The sequence below is a fragment of the Trachemys scripta genome, chromosome 9 (genome assembly GCF_013100865.1).
Source record: "Trachemys scripta elegans isolate TJP31775 chromosome 9, CAS_Tse_1.0, whole genome shotgun sequence".
Classification (NCBI taxonomy): domain Eukaryota; kingdom Metazoa; phylum Chordata; order Testudines; family Emydidae; genus Trachemys; species Trachemys scripta.
In genome coordinates this window covers 80,825,003-80,845,642 of record NC_048306.1, presented here as the reverse complement: position 1 = coordinate 80,845,642, position 20,640 = coordinate 80,825,003, and the positions used below count along the sequence as shown (strand labels likewise).

The 20,640-nt window shown below is 40.1% G+C and overlaps 1 protein-coding gene across 4 annotated transcripts in view; it reads left to right on the top strand.

The window, feature by feature from the left end:
- VEPH1 (ventricular zone expressed PH domain containing 1) overlaps positions 1-20,640 on the top strand; it is a 143,106-nt gene that overhangs the window by 65,553 nt on the left and 56,913 nt on the right. For all 4 annotated transcript variants that reach the window (XM_034782302.1, XM_034782301.1, XM_034782303.1 and 1 more), the window contains exons 8-9: positions 14,816-15,025; positions 17,505-17,899. In XM_034782302.1, coding sequence (XP_034638193.1) covers positions 14,816-15,025; positions 17,505-17,899 — 605 coding nt within the window. The remainder of the gene's footprint in view (positions 1-14,815; positions 15,026-17,504; positions 17,900-20,640) is intronic.

The window sequence follows — 20,640 nt, the reverse complement described above, 5'->3', positions numbered from 1 at the left end:
AGGGTTAAGGGAATCCTAAAGACAAGTGTCAAGATTTTCAAAACAGGAGTCCAAAGATAGACTTCTAACTCCATATATAGGCACCAAAATAAGTTATCTTATTTTCAAAAGTGCTGAGCACCCTGCAGCTCCCAGTGAAATCTGTGGTTGTACTGTCTGCTTAGGACTTTTTAAAATCAGGTCACTTATTAAGGTGCCATGTGGATTTAGGAGTCTAACTTTAGAAGGCCATTTTTGAAAATCCTGGCCAAGGGCATTATTTCTAATGGCAGAGGAATTACTACAAAGAATTTCACACTCCTACCACTTTGGGAGGAGTTATAGCTGGCAGTGATAAGGGAAATGTGGTGGCATTTAAGGGAGGAGGTAACAAAAATTCTTTTTAGGACCATTGCAGCAATACCAAATATTGATTCTGCTCATACACTTATACGTTGCTCAGTGTTTGGGGCACTCCTGTTTTCTAAGGGCAGGTCTTCACTACGGGGGGGAAGGGGGTCGATTTAAGATACGCAAATTCAGCTACGTGAATAGCGTAGCTGAATTTGACGTATTGGAGCCGACTTACCCCGCTGTGAGGACGGCGGCAAAATCAACCTCCGCGGCTCCCCGTCGACGGCGCTTACTCCCACCTCCGCTGGTGGAGTAAGAGCGTTGATTCGGGGATCGATTGTCGTGTCCCAACAAGACGCGATAATTCGATCCCTGAGAGATCGATTTCTACCCGCCGATTCAGGCGGGTAGTGTAGACCTAGCCTAAGACATTCGTCCCTTCTCCTATCAGAAGTAATTTAATACACAGATTTTCAAGTATTTATTTTAACTTTTCATATCTCAAGAGGAAGCTTCACCATATCTTCCTCCAGATAACTCTTGTATTAGCTCAGTTGACGGAAGCATTGCTCAGATTTTCTAATGTGGAGCGAAAATAATCCCAGTGATTTTCATTTGAAAGCTTGAAAAGCCTTTGCTTGCAATAAAATAAACAATATGGACCTTACTTCAGTGGAATTACCCCAGACTTGAATTTGTCGCTGTGCTTCTAAGTATGTGAATAGCTCCTCATGTAGGAACATCAAACATAAGAGAAAGGCATAAGGTTTGTATCAACACACATGAACTGGCCACTGGATTATTTCATTTCAAGAGCCTTATAGGTGTACAGAATGTTTGACAAACATGTAATATAATAGACAATATCCCTACCCATAGAAGTTTACAATATAACTCAGGCAAATACAATACACAGTTTACAAGATTAAATGCAGAAATAGGGATGGACAGCACCAAAGCAGAGATCAGTGTTGGAAAGGTGAAAGTGTGTTTTAGGTGTGATTTGTAGGAGTTTGTAGCTAATCATATTACTTAGTGCACTGCTGGATAACAAGGTGCTGGGCTCAGTATAATAATCTGAATAGAATAGCAAGGGGTTGCTTGGAATCTGAGAAGAGAAGGGTTGTTCCAGATTTCAGGAGCTATGTGGAAATGGTATGGTATCCAAGTCTGAGAGAAGAGACTAAGGTAGAAGGTTGAGAAGGACCTAGACAATGGAGTTACACTCATTGGGTGCTGTAATTTGATAATGCAAAAGTTTTAAAGTCTTCTTCCTGAGAAACTAAGTTAACATTACCTGTAGCTGGATTTTTGGTGTGTAACTACCTTGGACTTGTCTACTGAAGTTTGCACTCCGAATATAGTGCCACGGATCATAGTATCTCATACTAATATGGTCATCTCAGGAAACATCTCAGGATATGATAGAGAACTATAAAATCATGACTGGCATGGAGAAAGTGAATAAGGAAGTGTTATTTACTCCTTCACATAACACAAGACCCAGGGCTCACTCAATGAAATTAACAGGCAGCAGGTTTAAAACAAACAAATGAAGTAGTTCTTCCCACAACACACAGTCAATCTGTGGAACTCATGGCCAGAGACGTTTGTGAAGGCTAAAACTATAACAGGGTTCAAAAAAGAATTAGATAAGTTCATGGAGGATAGGTCCATCAATGGCTATTCGCTAAGATGGTTCAGGGATGCAACCCCATGCTCTGGTTGTTCCTAACCACTGACTGCCAGAAGCTGGAAGTGGACAATACGAGATGCATCACTCAATTGTTGCCCTGTTGTGTTCATTCCTTCTCAAGCACCTGGTATTTGCCACTGTCAGAAGACAGGATACTGGGCTAACTGGACCATTGGGCTGACCCAGTGTGGCCATTCTTATGTTCTTTTGCTTTCACTAAGAGTATATTTTACATAATTTGATGCATCCAGCATTTTTTTTAAATGGCCCAGTGACTAGCTGTGCACAGTTGGATTGTTTTACATAGATATGTCCAGCTTTTAAAACAAAAAACAATAAACCAGCTAAACATCTTCTGTTCGGTTGTTGCTCACAGACTGAGAGCAGTGCTCCCCATTTCATATACTTTGATGAAAGGAAGGATTTAAAGCACAAAACATGACCTACATCCCTCACCTTTCCATCACAGAGAAATCAAATCAGAAACAACTACTGCTAGTTTTTTCTAGGCAATAGCAGTAACTCCATTCCCAGAGCTCGGCTGAAATCAGTCAGGGAGGCTGATGTGTGCCATCTTAGCTTCACTGGTCACTGGTGCGGGGGTGGGGCTACTCCATAACCCTTCCCTCATTCCTCCTCACCCTTTCTTAGGGCAGGTCTACACTACCTGCCTGAATCGGTGGGTAGAAATCGATCTCTCGGGGATCGAATTATGGCGTCTCGTCAGGACGTGACAATCGATCCCTGAATCGACGCTTCTACTCCACCAGCAGAGGTAGGAGTAAGAGCCATCGATGGGGGAGCCACGGAGATCGATTTGCCACCGTCCTCACAGCGGGGTAAGTTGGCTCCAATACGTCGAATTCAGCTACGCTATTCGCGTAGCTGAATTTGCGTATCTTAAATCGACCCCCGCCCCCCGTAGTGAGGACGTAGCCATAGGGAGAGTAGCTAACAAGATCACCCGATTAATAAATACATCTCTATTGCTGTTAGCCCTTGCCTCACAGCCTTGCTTCAGAGAGCACGTGATGGGATCAACCCCTGCACCATATGAAGAGCTGATGTAAAGAGCGCCACAAAGGAAGATATTTGCAGAGACACCAACAAGTTTGATCTGTCCTACAAAACACAGAAACAAACTGGGAGGTCTCAAGCCTCCAGAACATGGCGGGGAGCTGCCCCAGCAGGTTCTGAAGTCTGTGCTCTGGGTCCCCTCAACTTCTTGTGCAATCCTCAAAACCTGCTCATCACCTCTTCTGATTTTAAGGGATCTCACTCCTGACATCTAGAGGTGAAATCCTGCCTCCACTGAAATCAATGAGGGTTTTGCCAATGACTTCAATGGAGCCAGGATTTCACCCCTAGATCCTAAGTCTGTTCTTTGGGTCCCCAAACCTAGAACACAGTAATGAATAACCGTTAGTGCTCTGTTTCTTCATGACCTGCTGGCTGGAATCCTCCAGGGACAGGGCAGGGTGAATGTGGCACAGACCCTTTAAATCCAGCCAGTCTCCGAAGCCAGTTGGCCTTATTTTCACTATGCTCTGGTTCTGGCTCAGAAGCCAACTGAAGCCAACTGACTTTGAAGCCAACTGACTTTGGAGAACCTGGAGCAGGGCCTGTGAAGCCTGCTGGATAGCTTTGGAGAAGTTGCTTATAGCTTCTTATTGATCCATGGGGGTTGGGGAACCCGGAACACTGTGAAGAGGGACAGTGCAATCCCAGGTAACCTGGGGCCAGAGGCACAGACATGGCACAGAGCTCTGTGTCTTATCCCAGCCCTCATTCAAAGAGGTGGTGGCAGGGGAGCTCTCTTCTCTCCAAACAGACTGAGAGAATGGTGTGGGGGCCCTCATCCCCCCCACACACACACCAGGTGTGGCAACAGAAGTTCATTCTTTTCCCTAAAGAGATGGTGGTGGCAACAAGGGGTTCTTCTAGTATTTACCCCAGCAGTTTAGCTATATCTGCTTGGGTTTTGGGGCCCCTTGACTTCCTGCCCCACAGAGCCCTCTGCTTGCGTGGTGTTGTCAGGGTACCCCAGAGAAGTGGGTCTTAGAGTAAATATCCCATTCAGATGCATGGGGCAGTTCACACCTCTTAGAGCAATTGTTTTAGACTGAGGCAGACATCACTGTATTTGTGACACTTGCGTTACATTTTCAAGTTGTCCTTAGTAATCATGAAGACTACATTTAAAAAAAAAAAAAAAGCTGAGTGTCTGATGTAATCACATGACTCCAGGAGCTGGGGCTCTAGGCACAAATCTTAAGTGCCTATGCCTTAATCTGGCCCTGCCAGGGAATATAACCAAGCTTCATTTAACCAGAAGTTCAGGTTAAAAGTGAGATAGTATGTTTTATCAACTGAGTTTAGTCCAAAAGATAACCAGAAAAGCCTACAGGAACAGTTTCTGAAATTGCCCCTTTCCCCGCAAGTTAGTATTTGCCAAATGGACAAAATAAATAGGGAGAAAGTATTTTCAAATGTCTAAATAAGTTTTTCTGACCCTCCACCACCAGCACCACCAACCTCTTTCTAATGCACCTCGTAACAAAGTATTTTTGAGTGTTCCAGTATTTGTCCCACAGCGGATAATTCAAATGATATTTAGTGTAGTTTACAGCGAAGATACACTAGTTGCTATTTTACTAAGAGCTGTATAAATACCATTATGTGGTATGTGACAGGTCAAGAGGACACAAAGGGAAACTACTTCTATGATAAAATTCAACACAGATGTCATCAAGCTCATAAATATGAGGAATGGCCTTGGAGGCATGATAATGAGTGGACGCCAAAATGTTGGAGTCATTCAAGAAACAATTAATTGACATTCTGGAGAGAGTTAAATAGTAAAAAAGAGAGGAACCCATGGAACTGAATCATTTTTAAGGAAAGCTGTGAGAAATTTATACAACTCACCTGGTGAGAAAGTGCTTGGTCAAAAAATAGATCTGAGGCCCAGATTTGTAAAGATATTTAGGGATTGCTGCTGTGCTCAGTGTTGCAATGCCTAACTGATTGAGGATCCTAAAACTCATTTTCAAAAGTGATTTAGGCACTTAAGAGTCTAAATCTCATTGACATTGATGGGATATAGGCTCCTAAGTGCCTACATTGCTTTTGAAAATGAGTTTTAGGATCCTCAGGCATTGCAGTGCTGAGTTTAGCAACTCCTAAACACCTTTAAAAGTCTTGGCGCTCGCTCTTGTAAAGAGTTTATTAAAGTCACCGGAGAATATAACTGGGAATAGAAAATAAATCCATGTGAGATAACATGCACGTGTTGGAAACTAGTCCAAGAGTAACTAAAGGGGAATGATAATGCCAGTTGTCATTTGTATTATGATGAAGCAGTAGAAGGAGGGGAGGCTTCACAAACGATCTGATAGCAGAGTTTAATAATTATTGATATAGACCATGCTTGTTCACTTGATATGTTAGTAATACTAGGAAGGCTCAAAGGTATTCCACCCACTGAAATGTTATGATATCCCTACTCTACTCTACTCCCATGTCTGGTACAACTGGTTGAAAAGCAGGAGACATTTTTCATTAAAATGTCAATGAAATATTTTCCAATCTTTTCCCACAAAATTCTAAATGGAAAGAACTCACTTTGCTGAGGGGAAGAAACCCCTGGGGAGAGCACGCGAGAGAGAGTGAGAGAGACATATATTGCTTTTCTAATATTTGCTTGTGTATGTGTGTTTGACCCTCACCAGAGCATATAAACAATTGAAAAAACAAAGTTTTAACATTTCAAAAGTGTCCATTTGGACTCAGGGACAAATACTATGTTACACCAATGCAAATCCAGGGCAAATCACGAAGTTACCATAGGGCTGCAGTGGAGTTGCTCAGGATTTAATCCTTTTCAATTTAGGGCAGAATTTGGCCTTCAGTCCACAATGTAGAGAATAAATAACAATAAAGGAATAGGATCATAAAGAAATAAAAGGCTAATAAACAATCAGGCTGCACTGTGTAAATGCTCAGCGAGGGCCTCATTTTAGAATAAAAGAACTTGTATTTCTGAAAGTATGTAAACAACTAGCTCCTTCACTGCATGCACACTCAATCACAATTAGCTGTCTCGGGGATTGGTCCACTTTCCATTGAAGTCCCCTTGACTTCACTGGGCTGTGGATCAGGCCGTAAACGTTGCCATATGCACCTGCAGTTCTTTGTGCTATGCCTTACACAATTGTAGGTGTCAAATTAGAGGCTGAGTTGACACCCCTTTAAAAACATAGCTGTAAGAGATCATAGAATAAAACAAAGATCTTAATCAAATGCAGAACTTTAAAAATCTTATGTTATTCCCTGGTTTTATATTTCAGAGGCTTAGCCAAGGACAACATCAGATAGATGAGGGGCAAGACGAAACGTAGACCAAAAATTAGGAACGGAGTTAAAGTACTGTACACAGTATAACTCCATTGACTTCACTGGATTTACCATTGATTTGTACTAGTGTAAGTGAGATCAGAATCAGGCCCTGAACATGGAAATATACCCAGTAGCTCCAGAGCTACTGTAACTACTTAATTGCAGAAAGTTTTTCTTAAACAAGAGTAGCAATTCAGAGTATTTGTGCTGTGAAAGAAAAATAGATTTTTCATCTGTGTGCATGAACAATAACCCATTCCTTTTGGAATTGTATTTTTCCATAGGGAAAAACTGATTTCTTCTAAGTAACTGTGGGCTTGGAATCATTTGACATGGGGAATTTTACATACATTTGATGGAGAGTATCATTAAAATCATGTGATGGTCTATTAGCATTGCCACCTACTATCACAAAGAGGCAAGTCATTCACCCCAGAGATAACTTTTAAAAGTGAATGTAGAATGTTAATGTCTGCTGATCCAACTTAGAAGTCTGTCGTGGTCAATTAAAAAAAAAAATAGGATCTAGTGAAGCTTCCCAACCACCATTCCTGGGAACAACAAAGTAAGCATGCAAGCCAGACTGCTCTTTGTTGTTTATTTTTATATAGTGGCTGGATGAAATTATTTCTTCTTTTTATAGGAGAAGCAAAGTCTGGCATATGGTGTCATTTACAATTCATATGCCTTTCATTTTCTCTTCCATTTATCCATCTTTAAAGCAACGTTTGTTATGGTGTAAAGGATTGTAGCCGTATTTAAGAAATTCATAGGATGATATGGGACTGTAGGGTGACATTGCTATCAGCTTTGGAAACAATATGGTTCATGAAGTTTGACGGGATAAAGCTCATTTTCTAGTGACAATAAAGTTTGATTCTAATAATTCTCCCTTAGCAAGACATGCAGCAGCACTTACAGCAGGGCATCTCCATTGCTCATAGCTTGTTCAGTATTATTTGAGAAATCATTAACAGATTATGCCTGCCCAGTTACAGAATGTCTTTACATTAGCTAACTCTAAGGTGGAGTGATAGTAAGGTGACACTGTATTTTTGAAGCTTTTAAGGCTGTAGACCCTGACTCTATTCAATATCCTTGAGCATTGCTCTGATACTTACCTATGCTTACATATGACCTGTCTTTTAGAGATTCTACTATTGCATCTTAGTGCAGGAGGTGATTATGCCTTTGCTTGGTGAGCCTTGGTAGTAGAACCTGATCCTCCCATGTAACTGCAGTGGGAGCAGAGGTAGGCCAGCATGGCATGCTTTTGCAAATCCCACCCTTCATGTGTTTTTAGAAAGGTATTTGAATTGTGCTGCATTACATTCTCAGCACCTGGTTGAGGAGGGTGTATAGAAATAAAAATATTATTATGATCATCTGGTGACCTGTATAATATTTTGATACCTCACCCTAGAGAGTTGAAAAGTAATTCAGTAATAAAGAATATGGTGCCACCAAAATCTTCCTGCAAACATGTTCTATATACTTCCTTGCATATTTCTACATCTCTTTTCTTCTGAAAACAGTCTGGGCCAAATTCAGCTCTGGGGTAAGTGGGGCCAACTCCAGCAGTTTCAGTAATGTATTCAATAATTTTGCCAAGATTTTACATAATTGTTAATGTTATTGTTGTTTGACTGGAGGAGCCAGAAGAACAGCCCGCCTGTCTTCCAGCCATGCACAGTATGTAGGCTCAGTGAAGTATTTCATGTTGGTTACATCTTTCCTGCTTGTTAAGAATGGCTTCATGTCAAAAGGTCACATTGTTACTGCAGTGAGCCTGGGCTTGCAGAAGAGAGATAATGAAGCCTGCCCCCCCAAGGATATCCCAAGAGATGAGTATTTTGTTTTGTCCATTAAGACTAGTACCAGCTATCCTGAAAGTCCCAGGAGCCTGGTATTGGCAGGCTAGTTGAGTTTGAGCCAAGCTATTGATTTGTGGACTTCTGAGTTATAATGAACCATGTTTTTAACAAAGTCACTGTTGGTTTACATCTGACAAATAGAACCAAATGTTTCCCTGAAAGAAACACTATGGTAACATTTCCTTTGAGAGCATGATCCAATGTCTATTCAAGCCAATGGAAAGACTCCCATTGAGTTCAGTGGGCTATGGATTATGTCCCAAGTGGGGAGGGGTGAAAACAAACCAAATGTAGTTTACTCAGAGTCTGCTCTTATTTCAGAATTCTGTAGAGCCTTGTTAGTTCACATTCCTCTAATCCACAAACCTGATCGCTCCATCAAATACCCCACTCCAAAATCCCAATGTACAGGGGGTTTGCTATATATAATTTTATTAGCACATAGTTGACATGGTAATGGGCATACCACTGATACATATATTAGAGAGATAACAGTAGGTGAGATTAAGTCTTCTCCTACATCTCTGCAAAGATTTGATAGCCAAATCTCTAGTGAGGTTCCTTATTGCTAAGACTTCATTACTTTTACAAAATGGTCTCCAGAACATTTATTACTATATCAGGAGTTATTGCCTACATAAAAAAACTAAACTGCCTATATCAAAACAAATGAAAAATTACATTTTGTGATGCAGTTTCCTTGGTTAATTCTGTTAAATATGTTTGTTTTCATAAGCAATAATTTGCAATATTTGGAAATTCTCAATAGGCCTCCAGTCATGAATGTGAATTAGCAAGATTCTGCTATATTTGGCAACACTGCATTTTAACTCCCATCTGTGACATTCCATAAACCTAGCTGTTTTGCATTTAATAATTTATCCACTTAGACACTCATTTAAAAAAAAAAGAAAAAAGAGGTCATCAAAAAAATTCAAATGATGATATAATGTTTAAATGTGTGAATAGAGTTAAAAATACTGACACTCCCCTCTTTAACCCTGTGGGAGGGTTCTGATTGTTATTAAGAAATCTATAAATATTACACATAAGAGGCTAAAGTATGGCATAGGTGTGTTTTGACCCTGTAAAATGTGGTAACTCATCCCTCTGAATTACGGTGCATACTGCTCCCATGATTTTGTTGTCTTGATAATTTTGTGGCCCTGTTGGCAGCCTCGCACCAAAAGAGAAGGCAGGAAACTTGGTTATAACAAAATAACAGCAAGGGCACATACCGACTGTTCACATGATACACCTAATAGTATTCCAGAATAGTAGTAAGCAACAAAGAGTCCTGTGGCACCTTATAGACTAACAGACATATTGGAGCATAAGCTTTCGTGGGTAAATACCCACTTCATCGGATGCATCAGAATAGTAGTGATATCCATATCTTTGAAGAGGGAAGACATAGTAATGGTTTAGCTGTACCACTCTGTTCATTAAGGGTAAAATTCACCTCCTGCACCCAGAACTGTTCAGGGGAGACACTCCCCCTCATACACTCTCTCTCTAGGACTGCTATGACCTCCCCTTCCCCCCAACCATCAGGCTTTGGGGAGAAAAACTGCAGAGATGAGCCAGCCACAGACTCCAGCTGGTAGGAACAGGAGTGGTCAAGGAAAGGAGCACTGGGCATTCAGAGAACTTCCTATAGTGTTGACTGAACATTCTTCATCCTGTGCTGATGGGCTGTTTGCTCCAACCCACCTCCTTCCCTCACTGTCTTTTGACCTCTGCTTCATTGCACACCTGTCTGTTTTACCCTCTTCTTCCCTGCCCTGACCCCTTCACCTCCCTTTTCTTCCTTTTTCAGCTTATCCCCACCTAAGAATGAACACACACACACACAGAACAATGGAACTAACATACCACTTGCTGACATCACGCGGTTCACTTTGCTCGTGTGGTCTACCCCTTCCCCCACCCTATGTCTGTCTGGTCTATTCAGATTGTAACCTCTTCAGGGCAAGGACCATCTACTACTCTGGGTTTGTACAATGGGCCCCCATTCTTGGTTGGCCCTTAGACACTGCTGTAGTAAACATGATTAATAATAATAAATTCAGTTCCCTCACTGCTGCATAAAAACAAAGCTCAAAATGTTCAAACTACAGTGGCTGAAGGGATGCACCTAATTCCATATGCACCAAATTCGAGGAAAAAAATCAATGAAAAAAAAATGGAAAAGATGAAAAAAAAATACAAATAAAATAATGAAGATGTCAATATGTATTATAATTCATTTCTCTACATTTCTGATAATTTATTAATATGTCAGCTCTTTTATTTACAGCAAAAATAAATAATATTTTAGCGAATTTTCTTTCCAATTTGCGACATAGGGTCAAGATGACCCACTCTGCCATTTTGATAAGCAATAACTCAGCCACAATGAAACACATCCACCAGCGGCAAGAGCTGCAATGCTAGTGACGCCTAACTCAAATATACATCAAGGCTGCATAGCCGGAAATTCATGTAGAGTGGCGATATCACGCATTGATTCATGTCAGTCATTTTAACACATGTCGCAGGTAGATGGTTAAGAATCGAGCGAATATTGTGGAAAATTGTGTTTCTTGGTGCCAAAGAATAAAGAATAACATCTTTCAGCATTATAAATCCAAAATGTGAATATCTTTAAGCGTTATTAAACCTTAGCGTTATTATTGGGGCTGTATAATTATGAACTTTTCTTTGTTATAACTGGTTCACATGTAATAAATAAGGTCCATAAAAGAAAAGTAACAGTGTTAACGCTTAATAGACTACAAAAGTGATGATGTCACACTCCAAGCGGGTAACCGTGAGGAAGGGGATTATTTCTAAACAACTGGTGTCAGGTTATAACATCGAAAAAGGTCATTTTGTTTCCATGTAAATGCTGTAACTAACTGTTTTAATAGGTAAGTGAGTGTATGTTACTAATCATTGAGCCTTTAAGCAGTGAAAAGATGCGTTGGGATGGCTGCAATGTGGTTTAAATCGCCAACCATGTGGTGGGAGTGTCAGCCATCCATAACGCTATAATGCTTGCAGTCGGGAGCCCAGTTAGTACATAACAATATTCAAATGTCCCATGGCAGAAAGAGGAAAAAGAAAACCCTCAGGAGCTGAGTATCATAAACAAAAGGCTGAGAAGGAAAAGGACCAAGCAAAACAGCAGGGATCCTTCCTGAAATATCTTCTCTTAAAATGAAAAATTATATACTCCGGGTAATGGAATCTCTTTAAAATTTGTTGAATACCTCACTTTGTTTGATCCAGTCATGAAGGAGCATCTACGTAAAATAACTGATCATGAAACCCAGGTTCATTACTTAGGAAAAAATATGCAGAATGAACTGATTCAAATCCTAGCAAATGCCATTAAAAAGAAAATTGTAGAAGCTGCCCATTCTGCAAAATACTTTTCAATAATACTGGACTGTACACCAGATGTGAGTCATGTTGAACAAATGACGATGATCATTCATTTTGTGGATATGGAAAAGTCTGCATATGAAGAGAATGTTGAAGTGCTCTTAAAGGAACATTTTTTGGGTTTCGTACCACTGAAGGAGATGACTGGAGCATTTATGACTGAAACTATTATACAAGAGCTTGAAACAATGTCATTATCTATTGAAAACGTACATGGCCAAGGCTATGATAATTGGAGTAATATGAAGGGTAAAGACAATGATGGGCAAAGGAGAATGTTGGAAATCAATCCTAGGGCCTTTTTCGTTCCTTGCAGTGTGCATTCTCTGAATTTGGTTGTCAATGATGCTGCTAGATGCTGTTTGGAGGCAAGCAGTTTCTTTGACCTGGTGCAACGTGTTTACATGTTTTTCTCAGGCTCAACACGCCGCTGGGAGATTCTGACTCGCCGTATGAATTCTCTAACTGTGAAACCACTTAGACAAGATGGGAGAGTCACACTGATGCTTTGAAGCCTCTTTACTATGAACTTGGAAACATTTATGATGCCCTAATTGAAATTTCTGATGATACTACCTTTACTGGATCATCTGGCAATATGGCACATTCAGATGCAGAAGCTCTTGCAAATGGCCTTTCCAAATTCAAATTTGTGACTTCACTCATTTTGTGGTATAATAATATCCTTTTCGAGATTAACCTCACTAGTAAGCAGCTTCAGGAAAGAATTTGAACATACATTCTGCTATTCAAAAACTGCAGCAAACTAAAAATATTCTGGAGGAATTCAGAAGTGATGAAGGGTTTGAAAGAATACTGATAGATTCTCCCAAGCTTGCTGAAGAAATAGACTTTCCGACAGAATTTGAACCAGAGGCAGTTCGCATTCGGCAAAAGAAACAGCAGTTTTTGTATGAAGGACGAGACACATGCATTCAGAACCCAAAACGAAGGTTCAAAGTGAATTTCTACTTCACAGTCCTTGATACTGCTAGTCACTCGGTTGACAAAAGATTTCAACAGATTCAGCAGCTAGAGTCAGTATTGGCTTTCTATATGATATCCACAGCTTGCAAAAGAAAACAGCAAAACAGATAAGAGAATTTTGTTTAAAACTGGAGTCGGCATTGACTCATGAAAATTCAAAAGACATTGATGCTACAGATTTGTGTAGTGAGCTTCAGGCTTTTTCAAGACGACTTAAGAAACATTCCACTCCTGAAGAAGTACTGAAGTTTATTAGTGAAAATAAACTCTCAGACAGTTTTCCAAACATTTTTATAGTGCTATGCATTCTTTTAACTTTGCCAGTTTCCGTAGCTAGTGGGGAACGCTGCTTCTCAAAGTTAAAATTGATAAAAACATATCGGCATTCAACAATGGTGCAAGAGAGACTTGTTGGACTTGCCAGAATGTCCATAGAGCATGAAATAGCTGGAAAACTAGATCTAAAAGAACTAGTGACTGAATTTTCAAAACTTAAAGGAAGAAAAGTCATGTTTTAAGAGCACAGAGTGTTTTGTAAATACAGATTAAAGTTCACTGAAGAGTTCTCTTATTTCTTTCTATATTGGATGTGGTGGTAATGGCAGTTAAAGCAGGATAGCGTAATGGATGATTTTGGATTTGTAATAATAAAAATTATAATTAACATTTTTAATGCATTTTTATTTGAAATTGGACTGAAATATCATCTAGCTATTATGTACAAATCTATTCTGAAAATTTCATGTCTCTGTTTTATCTGATCTCAGAAACATTGGTTGGACAGACTGACAAACCGCATAATTAAGCCTCTGTTTAAAAAAAAAATGCTTAAAAACATTAAAAGGAAAAAAGGAGCAAAATGTTTCCCAGTTTACCAAAAACCTCAGGCTAGATCTGCCCTTGGGGTTTGGGGGTGGGGGCGCTGATTGCATGCTTCGCCGAGGGTGCCAGTTGCTGGCAGCTAGTCTAGGGCCGCTCCTGCTTCCCCACAGCTGCTGGAAGGGCTGCAGAGCTGCAATGTCACCTGTCCACTGCTGCTACACTAGCCTATGAGCTGGAATAACAGCTGCAGCTCCTCTGTGACCCCCATTGGTAGGGGGTTAGAAAGTGGATTCATTTAGGATTGGATCTCATTACCTGCTTTCAATGGGCTCCCTCCATGTCAGGGTAGTTTGGCAGGTGCAAATTATTCTACTGTTAGTTACCCCCATGTAACTTCACTGAAATCAACTGCAGACAGAATTCATCACTAATGATATGACAGCGTCATCATTAGGACAATCATTTTTATCAGTGCTGTGAAATCAATGAGGTTCACAGGTATGTCTGAGGGCAGAATTAGGTCCTATGTTTTTAAGAGTGATAACTTCATGCTAACTGGTGCTTTAAATCCAAATTGATTATTGCACAGAGTTTATTCAACTCTGTGCTTGAAAATTTTAATGACGATGTACATTTTAACCATTTTGTTCTATTAAATAGAAACTCGAGCTGCACAGACTTCTAAATAAACCCATTTTAAGTATTCTGGGATTTCTTTTGCTGAACGTGAGTCAGATTACTTAAAACTTTCTCTAAACCAGTTTCTTCCCATGTGCTGAGTTTTGAAATATGTTCTTCTTACTCAGAGTACAATTATTCAGGAGAAAGTACATGTGCAATTTTGTAAAACCACAAATATTCACAGGCTCCACTGTGAGCTCTGCTGTTGGTTTGTAAGTATGCTGTAATAAATGGTTGTTTAGTAGCTTTGTAGGATTGGCCTAAATTCAACTGAAAAACATTTCCCTGAGAGGTTTGCTGGTGGGAATGTGGTTGAGGCCATATCAAGAGGAAGTGTGGTTTTTACCTTTGCAGATATATTGCATGCTATTTCTAATCCAGTGTTGTCATAGATATTTAATGTTTCTAATCCTTTTGACATAGATATGGAGCTGAAAGCTGTTTCCAAAAATGATTAATCAAGTTCTAAGAAATTCACTACTGACACACAATTATTTTACCAGATACAGTATGTGGTTCAAAGTAAGAGAGACACTGTCAGTGTCATCTTGGGCAAAGCATGACCGTGTTAAACCCCTGATTTTTTCTTCTTCAGGACAGAAAATGATGCTGAAACAGAATCTCCTGTACAGTTGGATGATTTAAAATCAGTTATGAATGAAAATGAAGAGGATGAAAAGCTTCAAGTTAAAATACAGGCTTTTGAAGAAAAAATAAATATTGACAACAGTACTCCTGGCTCTGTGCGTAGATATAGTTTAGGCCAGGTTTCTAAAGAAGAAAGGAAGGATATGAGATTTAACAGGTATGATTCTGTAAAATGCATGACTGACTTTCATGCATATCAGTCTTGCAATAAATCTTTATCCAAACATTAAGGGAATAGTTCAATTATAGTATACCTGTGGGCACCATGAGTCTAATTCTAACCAGATCGCTTGTCAGGGCATCTCAGAGCTGGATAAGATCTTTTTAAATTATGTATTTAACCTGTCCTAACATGACCATAGAGAAGGAAGAGGAACATGTTTGTTTACAGAACACTCTAGAACAGTGGTTCTCCACCAGGAGGATGCATATCCCTGAGGGTATGCAGAGGTATTCCAGGGAGTACATCAACTCATCTAGATATTTGTCTAGTTTTACAAAAGGCTACATGAAAAACACTAGCAAAGTCAGTACAAACTAAAATTTCATACAGACAATGACTTGTTTATACTGCTCTATATACTATATCAGTGTTTCTCAATCTGGGGGGTTGCAATTTATTTTATAATTATATGGTAAAAATGAGAAAGTCAGCAATTTTTCAGTAGTGTGCTGTGACACTTTTGTATTTTTATGTCTGATTTTTAAGCAAGTGAGGTGAAATTTGGGGTACACAAGACAAATCCACCTCTTGAAAGGGGTACAGTAGTCTGGAAAGGTTGAGAACTACTGATCTAGAAATGAAGATTCAAAGACCTCACCTGGATACTAATAATAGCAATTCTAACGTTAGTTTAGGTAATATATTTGTATCAATATTTTGGGTCAGATTATGCCCTCAATTACTCTAGATTGATATTTTGTGTCAAGTTAAATTTGATTCTGCCTAGACCCGTTGTGTGTTGCGACCAGGGCCAGCCCAAAGAACTTGCAACTAGGATGTACACCTAGGACATGCAGGCCTCACCAATTCTAGTGGGATGTTTACTGCTCATGCTGCAATGTTGCATGGGTGGAGCATGACCCGTTTCATACTGACTTAGAGTTCTGTGGCGATAACTTGAGCCTTTTGGGAATTTGGACATCTCCTCTGCTGGGGCTGTCATAGCTTCCACCCTCCTCCTCTTTAACAGGGAACCTATGTCCACTTTTCTCCTAATTCTTTCCAGAGACACATTCACCAGTTGTGTATGTATTTCCTGTTCCCCAGCTCCCCTTTGAGGATTAAAGTTTCCCATGTTGTGAAAGGAGTGGTTGGGAAGGATGCTCATTGAGGGCTTGATTCTCCATTGCCTTCCACCTTTGCACTCATATACAACTGTTCAAAGTGAGTGTGAAATGCTGCCAAATCAGAATTCTTCACTCACACCAGTAGTAGCATTTTATACCTCATTTACTCTGGTGCAAATGACTACACAAGAGAGTGGAGAATCAATTCCTGAATGTTGGGGCTTGTGGCAAAGGTGGCCCAGCTGAAGGACTTTGGAGAGAACTCTGGATTTGCTTGAACCACTGCTGGATGGTATTATTTTAAAATGTGATTGACAGACTGGATATTGAGATGTTATAGTGATGAGTAATAGATATACTGGTGCATTCTCTAGTATGCATTATGTGACAGACCCAGACCAGTGGGGTACAGGAGTCTGGTAGAGGGCAAATATACTGGTCACTGGATGAGTAGTTTTCTGTTCCCTGGGTGACCAGAGCAGGGGCTGCACTAGAGTAATCAGGAACCTGCTAGAACCAGTTAAGGCAGGCAGGCTAATTAGGACACCTGGAGCCAATTAAGAAGAAGCTGCTAGAATCAATTAAGGCAGGCTAATCAGGGCACCTGCATTTTAAAAGGAGCTCACTTCAGTTTGTGGTGTGAGTGAGAGGAGCTGGGAGCAAGAGGGGCAAGGAGCTGAGAGTGAGAGGGTGTGCTGCTGGAGGACTGAGGAGCACAAGCGTTATCAGACACCAGGAGGAAGGTCCTGTGGTGAGAATAAGGAAGGTGTTTGGAGGAGGCCATGGGGAAGTAGCCCTGGGAGTTGTAGCTGTCATGCAGCTGTTACAGGAGGCACTATAGACAGCTGCAGTCCACAGGGCCCTGGGCTGGAACCTGGAGTAGAGGGCGGGCCTGGGTTCCCCCCCAAACCTCCCAATTGACCTGGACTGTGGGTTCTTCCAGAGGGGAAGGTCTCTGGGCTGTTCCCCCAAGCCACATAGTGAATCTCTGAGGCAAGAAAATCTGCCAATAAGCACAGGACCCACCAAAATAGAGGAGGAACTTTGTCACAATATGTTGTGAGATATAGATATTGTTGTCTGACTTCTTTTATTACTACAGTTGCAGTTTGATTTGGGTTCTGAGTACCTGTTTGTGAAATACAGGTTTATTAAAAGCTATTTGTATTTGCCAACCAACAGGATATTTAGGCCCAAATTCTGCTCTGAGTTGCACCAAAGCAGCTGCATATATGTAATTGAGAGCGGAATTTGGCCAGAAATCTTGTTATCTGATTCTTCAGCATGGTATAGTCCATCTTATCTCTATCACAAACCATTTGTCTTTCTCTTTATTTACATTGCAGGTCCAAAAGTCTAGCTTTACATGCAATCCGTACAAAGGGGATGAATTCAGACAATGGACAAGACATGGACAATGGAGATATAGCAGCTGGCATCTCTTTCACAGAAATTTATCTTAGCCAAGAAAATGACAAATTGCCTCTTAGTCCAGACACTGAAGAATCACAGCTGGAAAATTCTTCAGTTTCACACCCAAGTATCAAATGTACAGAATCAGAAAATTTGCCAGGATCTGTTAAAGAAAACTGCCATGAAGGAAGTACAGAGACAATAAAAAATCTTGTGGAATATCAGGATAAGCTTTACTTGCACTTAAAGGAAAATCTTAGTAAAGTGAAAGCATATGTCATGGAGATTGGGAAGAAAATTCCTAGCCCAGATCAGTGTATTATTGAAGGTAAGAGCTCTGAACCTTTCAAATTATGGGAAACTTAAAGGAACAGTTTAAAACAAGAACAAAACTGTTCAATACTCATGCAAACTCTTAAGTAAGATTCTCTAAGCATGAGCTCTTATGTTGGATGAAACACGTTTTTACACAATGACGTTGTTATAAACTACAGCATTTTGAACCCTCTTTCATAGGTTTTGTTCTTTCCTTCAGCAATATTGTGCATCCTTCAGAGGCCCCATGCTGGCAGTCCTTGCACACCCAAAACTCCCTCTGAAGTTTATGCAATATTATGCAAAGAATGCTGGATCGGACTCAGGGTCAGTGTTTGATTCTCTTCTTACATCAGGATAAATCAGTGTAGCTAATAGAGTTACATCAGGGTAGGTCAGAAAAGAATCAGATCCAGAATCTCAAATAAAGGTGTTGTGTTCTGCTACGCTCTGATTCAAAGCCCACTAGAAGTCAGTCGAAAGATTCCCAGTGGGATTTGAATTGGGCCCTTATTTACCATTGCATCAGAACTCTATAATGATTCTCAGTTTCATCATGCAGAGTCAGTGGATAGTGTTGGGATCCTCCTCTACCCCCCCTGAGACCTCTTTCTACTTGGCTTCCCAAACACTCAGTTCAACTCCACATTTTATCATTTGGGTATTTTTATTTGGCATACAGCAAAGCAACAGTGAGTGGACCAGAGAACTAGATAAATTCATGGAAGATAGGTCCATCAATGACTATTAGTCAGGATGGGCAGGGATGGTGTCCCTAGCTGGGAATGGGCGACAGAGGATGGATCACTTGATTACCTGTCCTGTTCTGTTCATTACTTCTGAAGCACCTGGCATTGGCCACTGTCGGAAGACAGGATACTGGGCTAGATGAACCTTTGGTGTAACTCAGTATGGCCGTTCTTATGACTCAAATGCAGGGGTGAATGTAGGATACATCACAGAACCAAAGTTACACTGCAATACTCTTCCTTTATATATGTTTACACAGATCATTGCATTTACTATACATTGCATCACACGTTTTGGGATTGACTTGGTTACTTTGTAGGGACCAATCCCTGTACTGCATGTTCTGTCCACACACTTTCCATGCATGACTTACTCTTTAGCTCATCTTTGGATTCTGGACTTGTCCATTGTTAACTTGTTCTTTGTAAATGGTTCCCTGGATGTTCCCTCCCCTTATCTTAGCTAGTTCAGACATTCTGTCGCTCAGCTTACTGACCCATTTGCCTATCTTAGTTAGCACGGACATTGTGTTTTTAGCCTGCTCATCATTTACCTCCCTCAGCCTGTCTTCTAAGAAGTGAGGCCTTCCTTATGTCCAATTATTCATGTCAAGCCAGGTCTACAGATAATTGTTTTCAAGCACTTGATAGCCAATAATGAAATGGGGCCTGATCCTGTGAGCACCCTGTGGAGGTGCTCACTACCTTGCAGGATTGATCTCAGTGCATTACTCCTTTTCAAATTAAAATTCTTAAAGGCCAGATTGTGAATAGAGCTGAGTGAACAATTGATTTTTTTTCGGTTCAGTGGCCAAACCGGAGGGGGCTGGGTGGGGGAAACCCTAACAAACAATTCATTTCAGACCCAAACTGATTTCTTTTCTTTGCTTTTTCATGCTGGAAAAAACCCAACCTCTTATTCAGGCTGAATGAAATGTTTCAAATGTTAATTTGAATTGAAATTTCATATAGAAACAACTGTATCTAAACAAACATCAACAGGACTCATTTTGAAAATCTTTCAAGACTTCCAAAAAAAAATTCAGTTTTTCTTTGTTTGCCAAAACTATTAGCTGAATTAAGTTCACATTCACTGAATAGTTTCAGTGCCCTGAAAAAATATTGATGGTTGGTGTGTGGTGTTTTTTTTTTTTTTTTTTTTTGGCATGAGTTTACAAATGTCGCCCAGCTCTAATTGTGAACATCTTACTCCCATTGCTGAGCAATTACTCGTGTGAGTAGTCCCACTTACTTCAATAGGTGTATTGATCACCAGTGGGAGTAAGGCATTAATAGTCAGGCTAAATAATTGTAGAAAATAGCTGAATGATTCAGTTCAATCAATAAATCTGATACGAAAGCTTTCATTTCCGATCACTTAAAATCTCATTCCATAGTAAGACATAAAGCAGGTCTCAGTCGTTGACATTTGTGCATCAAATGCCTTTCCAGCTGTCTTTCTTTATTTTGTGGCCAAGGAGTTGAAAAGCAGTATTGACCAGCAAGCGACACTTTTTGCCAAGTTTGTTTTTTTGAGAAAAATACTCCAAAGTCCAGCTTTGCTGTTTGAAACACTTCTCATTGTCAAAGTTATTCGTATGTCTTACTGTTTCAGTAAATGACAATGGGAGTTTGAGAGAACAATCTGGCTTGGGAGTTTGCCTAAAGAATTAAATGTGAGTCTATATCTTCTTTTAATATAGTGAATATTTTTAAACATTTTGTTCAGTTTCCTCTTAGTGCCATACTAATTAAAAGCCCTATTATAGTGATGTTTTAAGCAAGTCATTATTTCACAATTCATTCAGACTATTGTAATTTCCTGGGAAATCATCAACTAAAGTTCTTGAAGAAACGTGATGAGTAAGGACATATTTGTTGAGTAAGATAGATGACTTATGTGACTCATTCTAAATACATTCACAGAAACTCACTCATGCTCATTACACAGGGGACAACTTGTTAATATTTCAGATATTCCATAAACTGCTCAGTCCAAAATCTG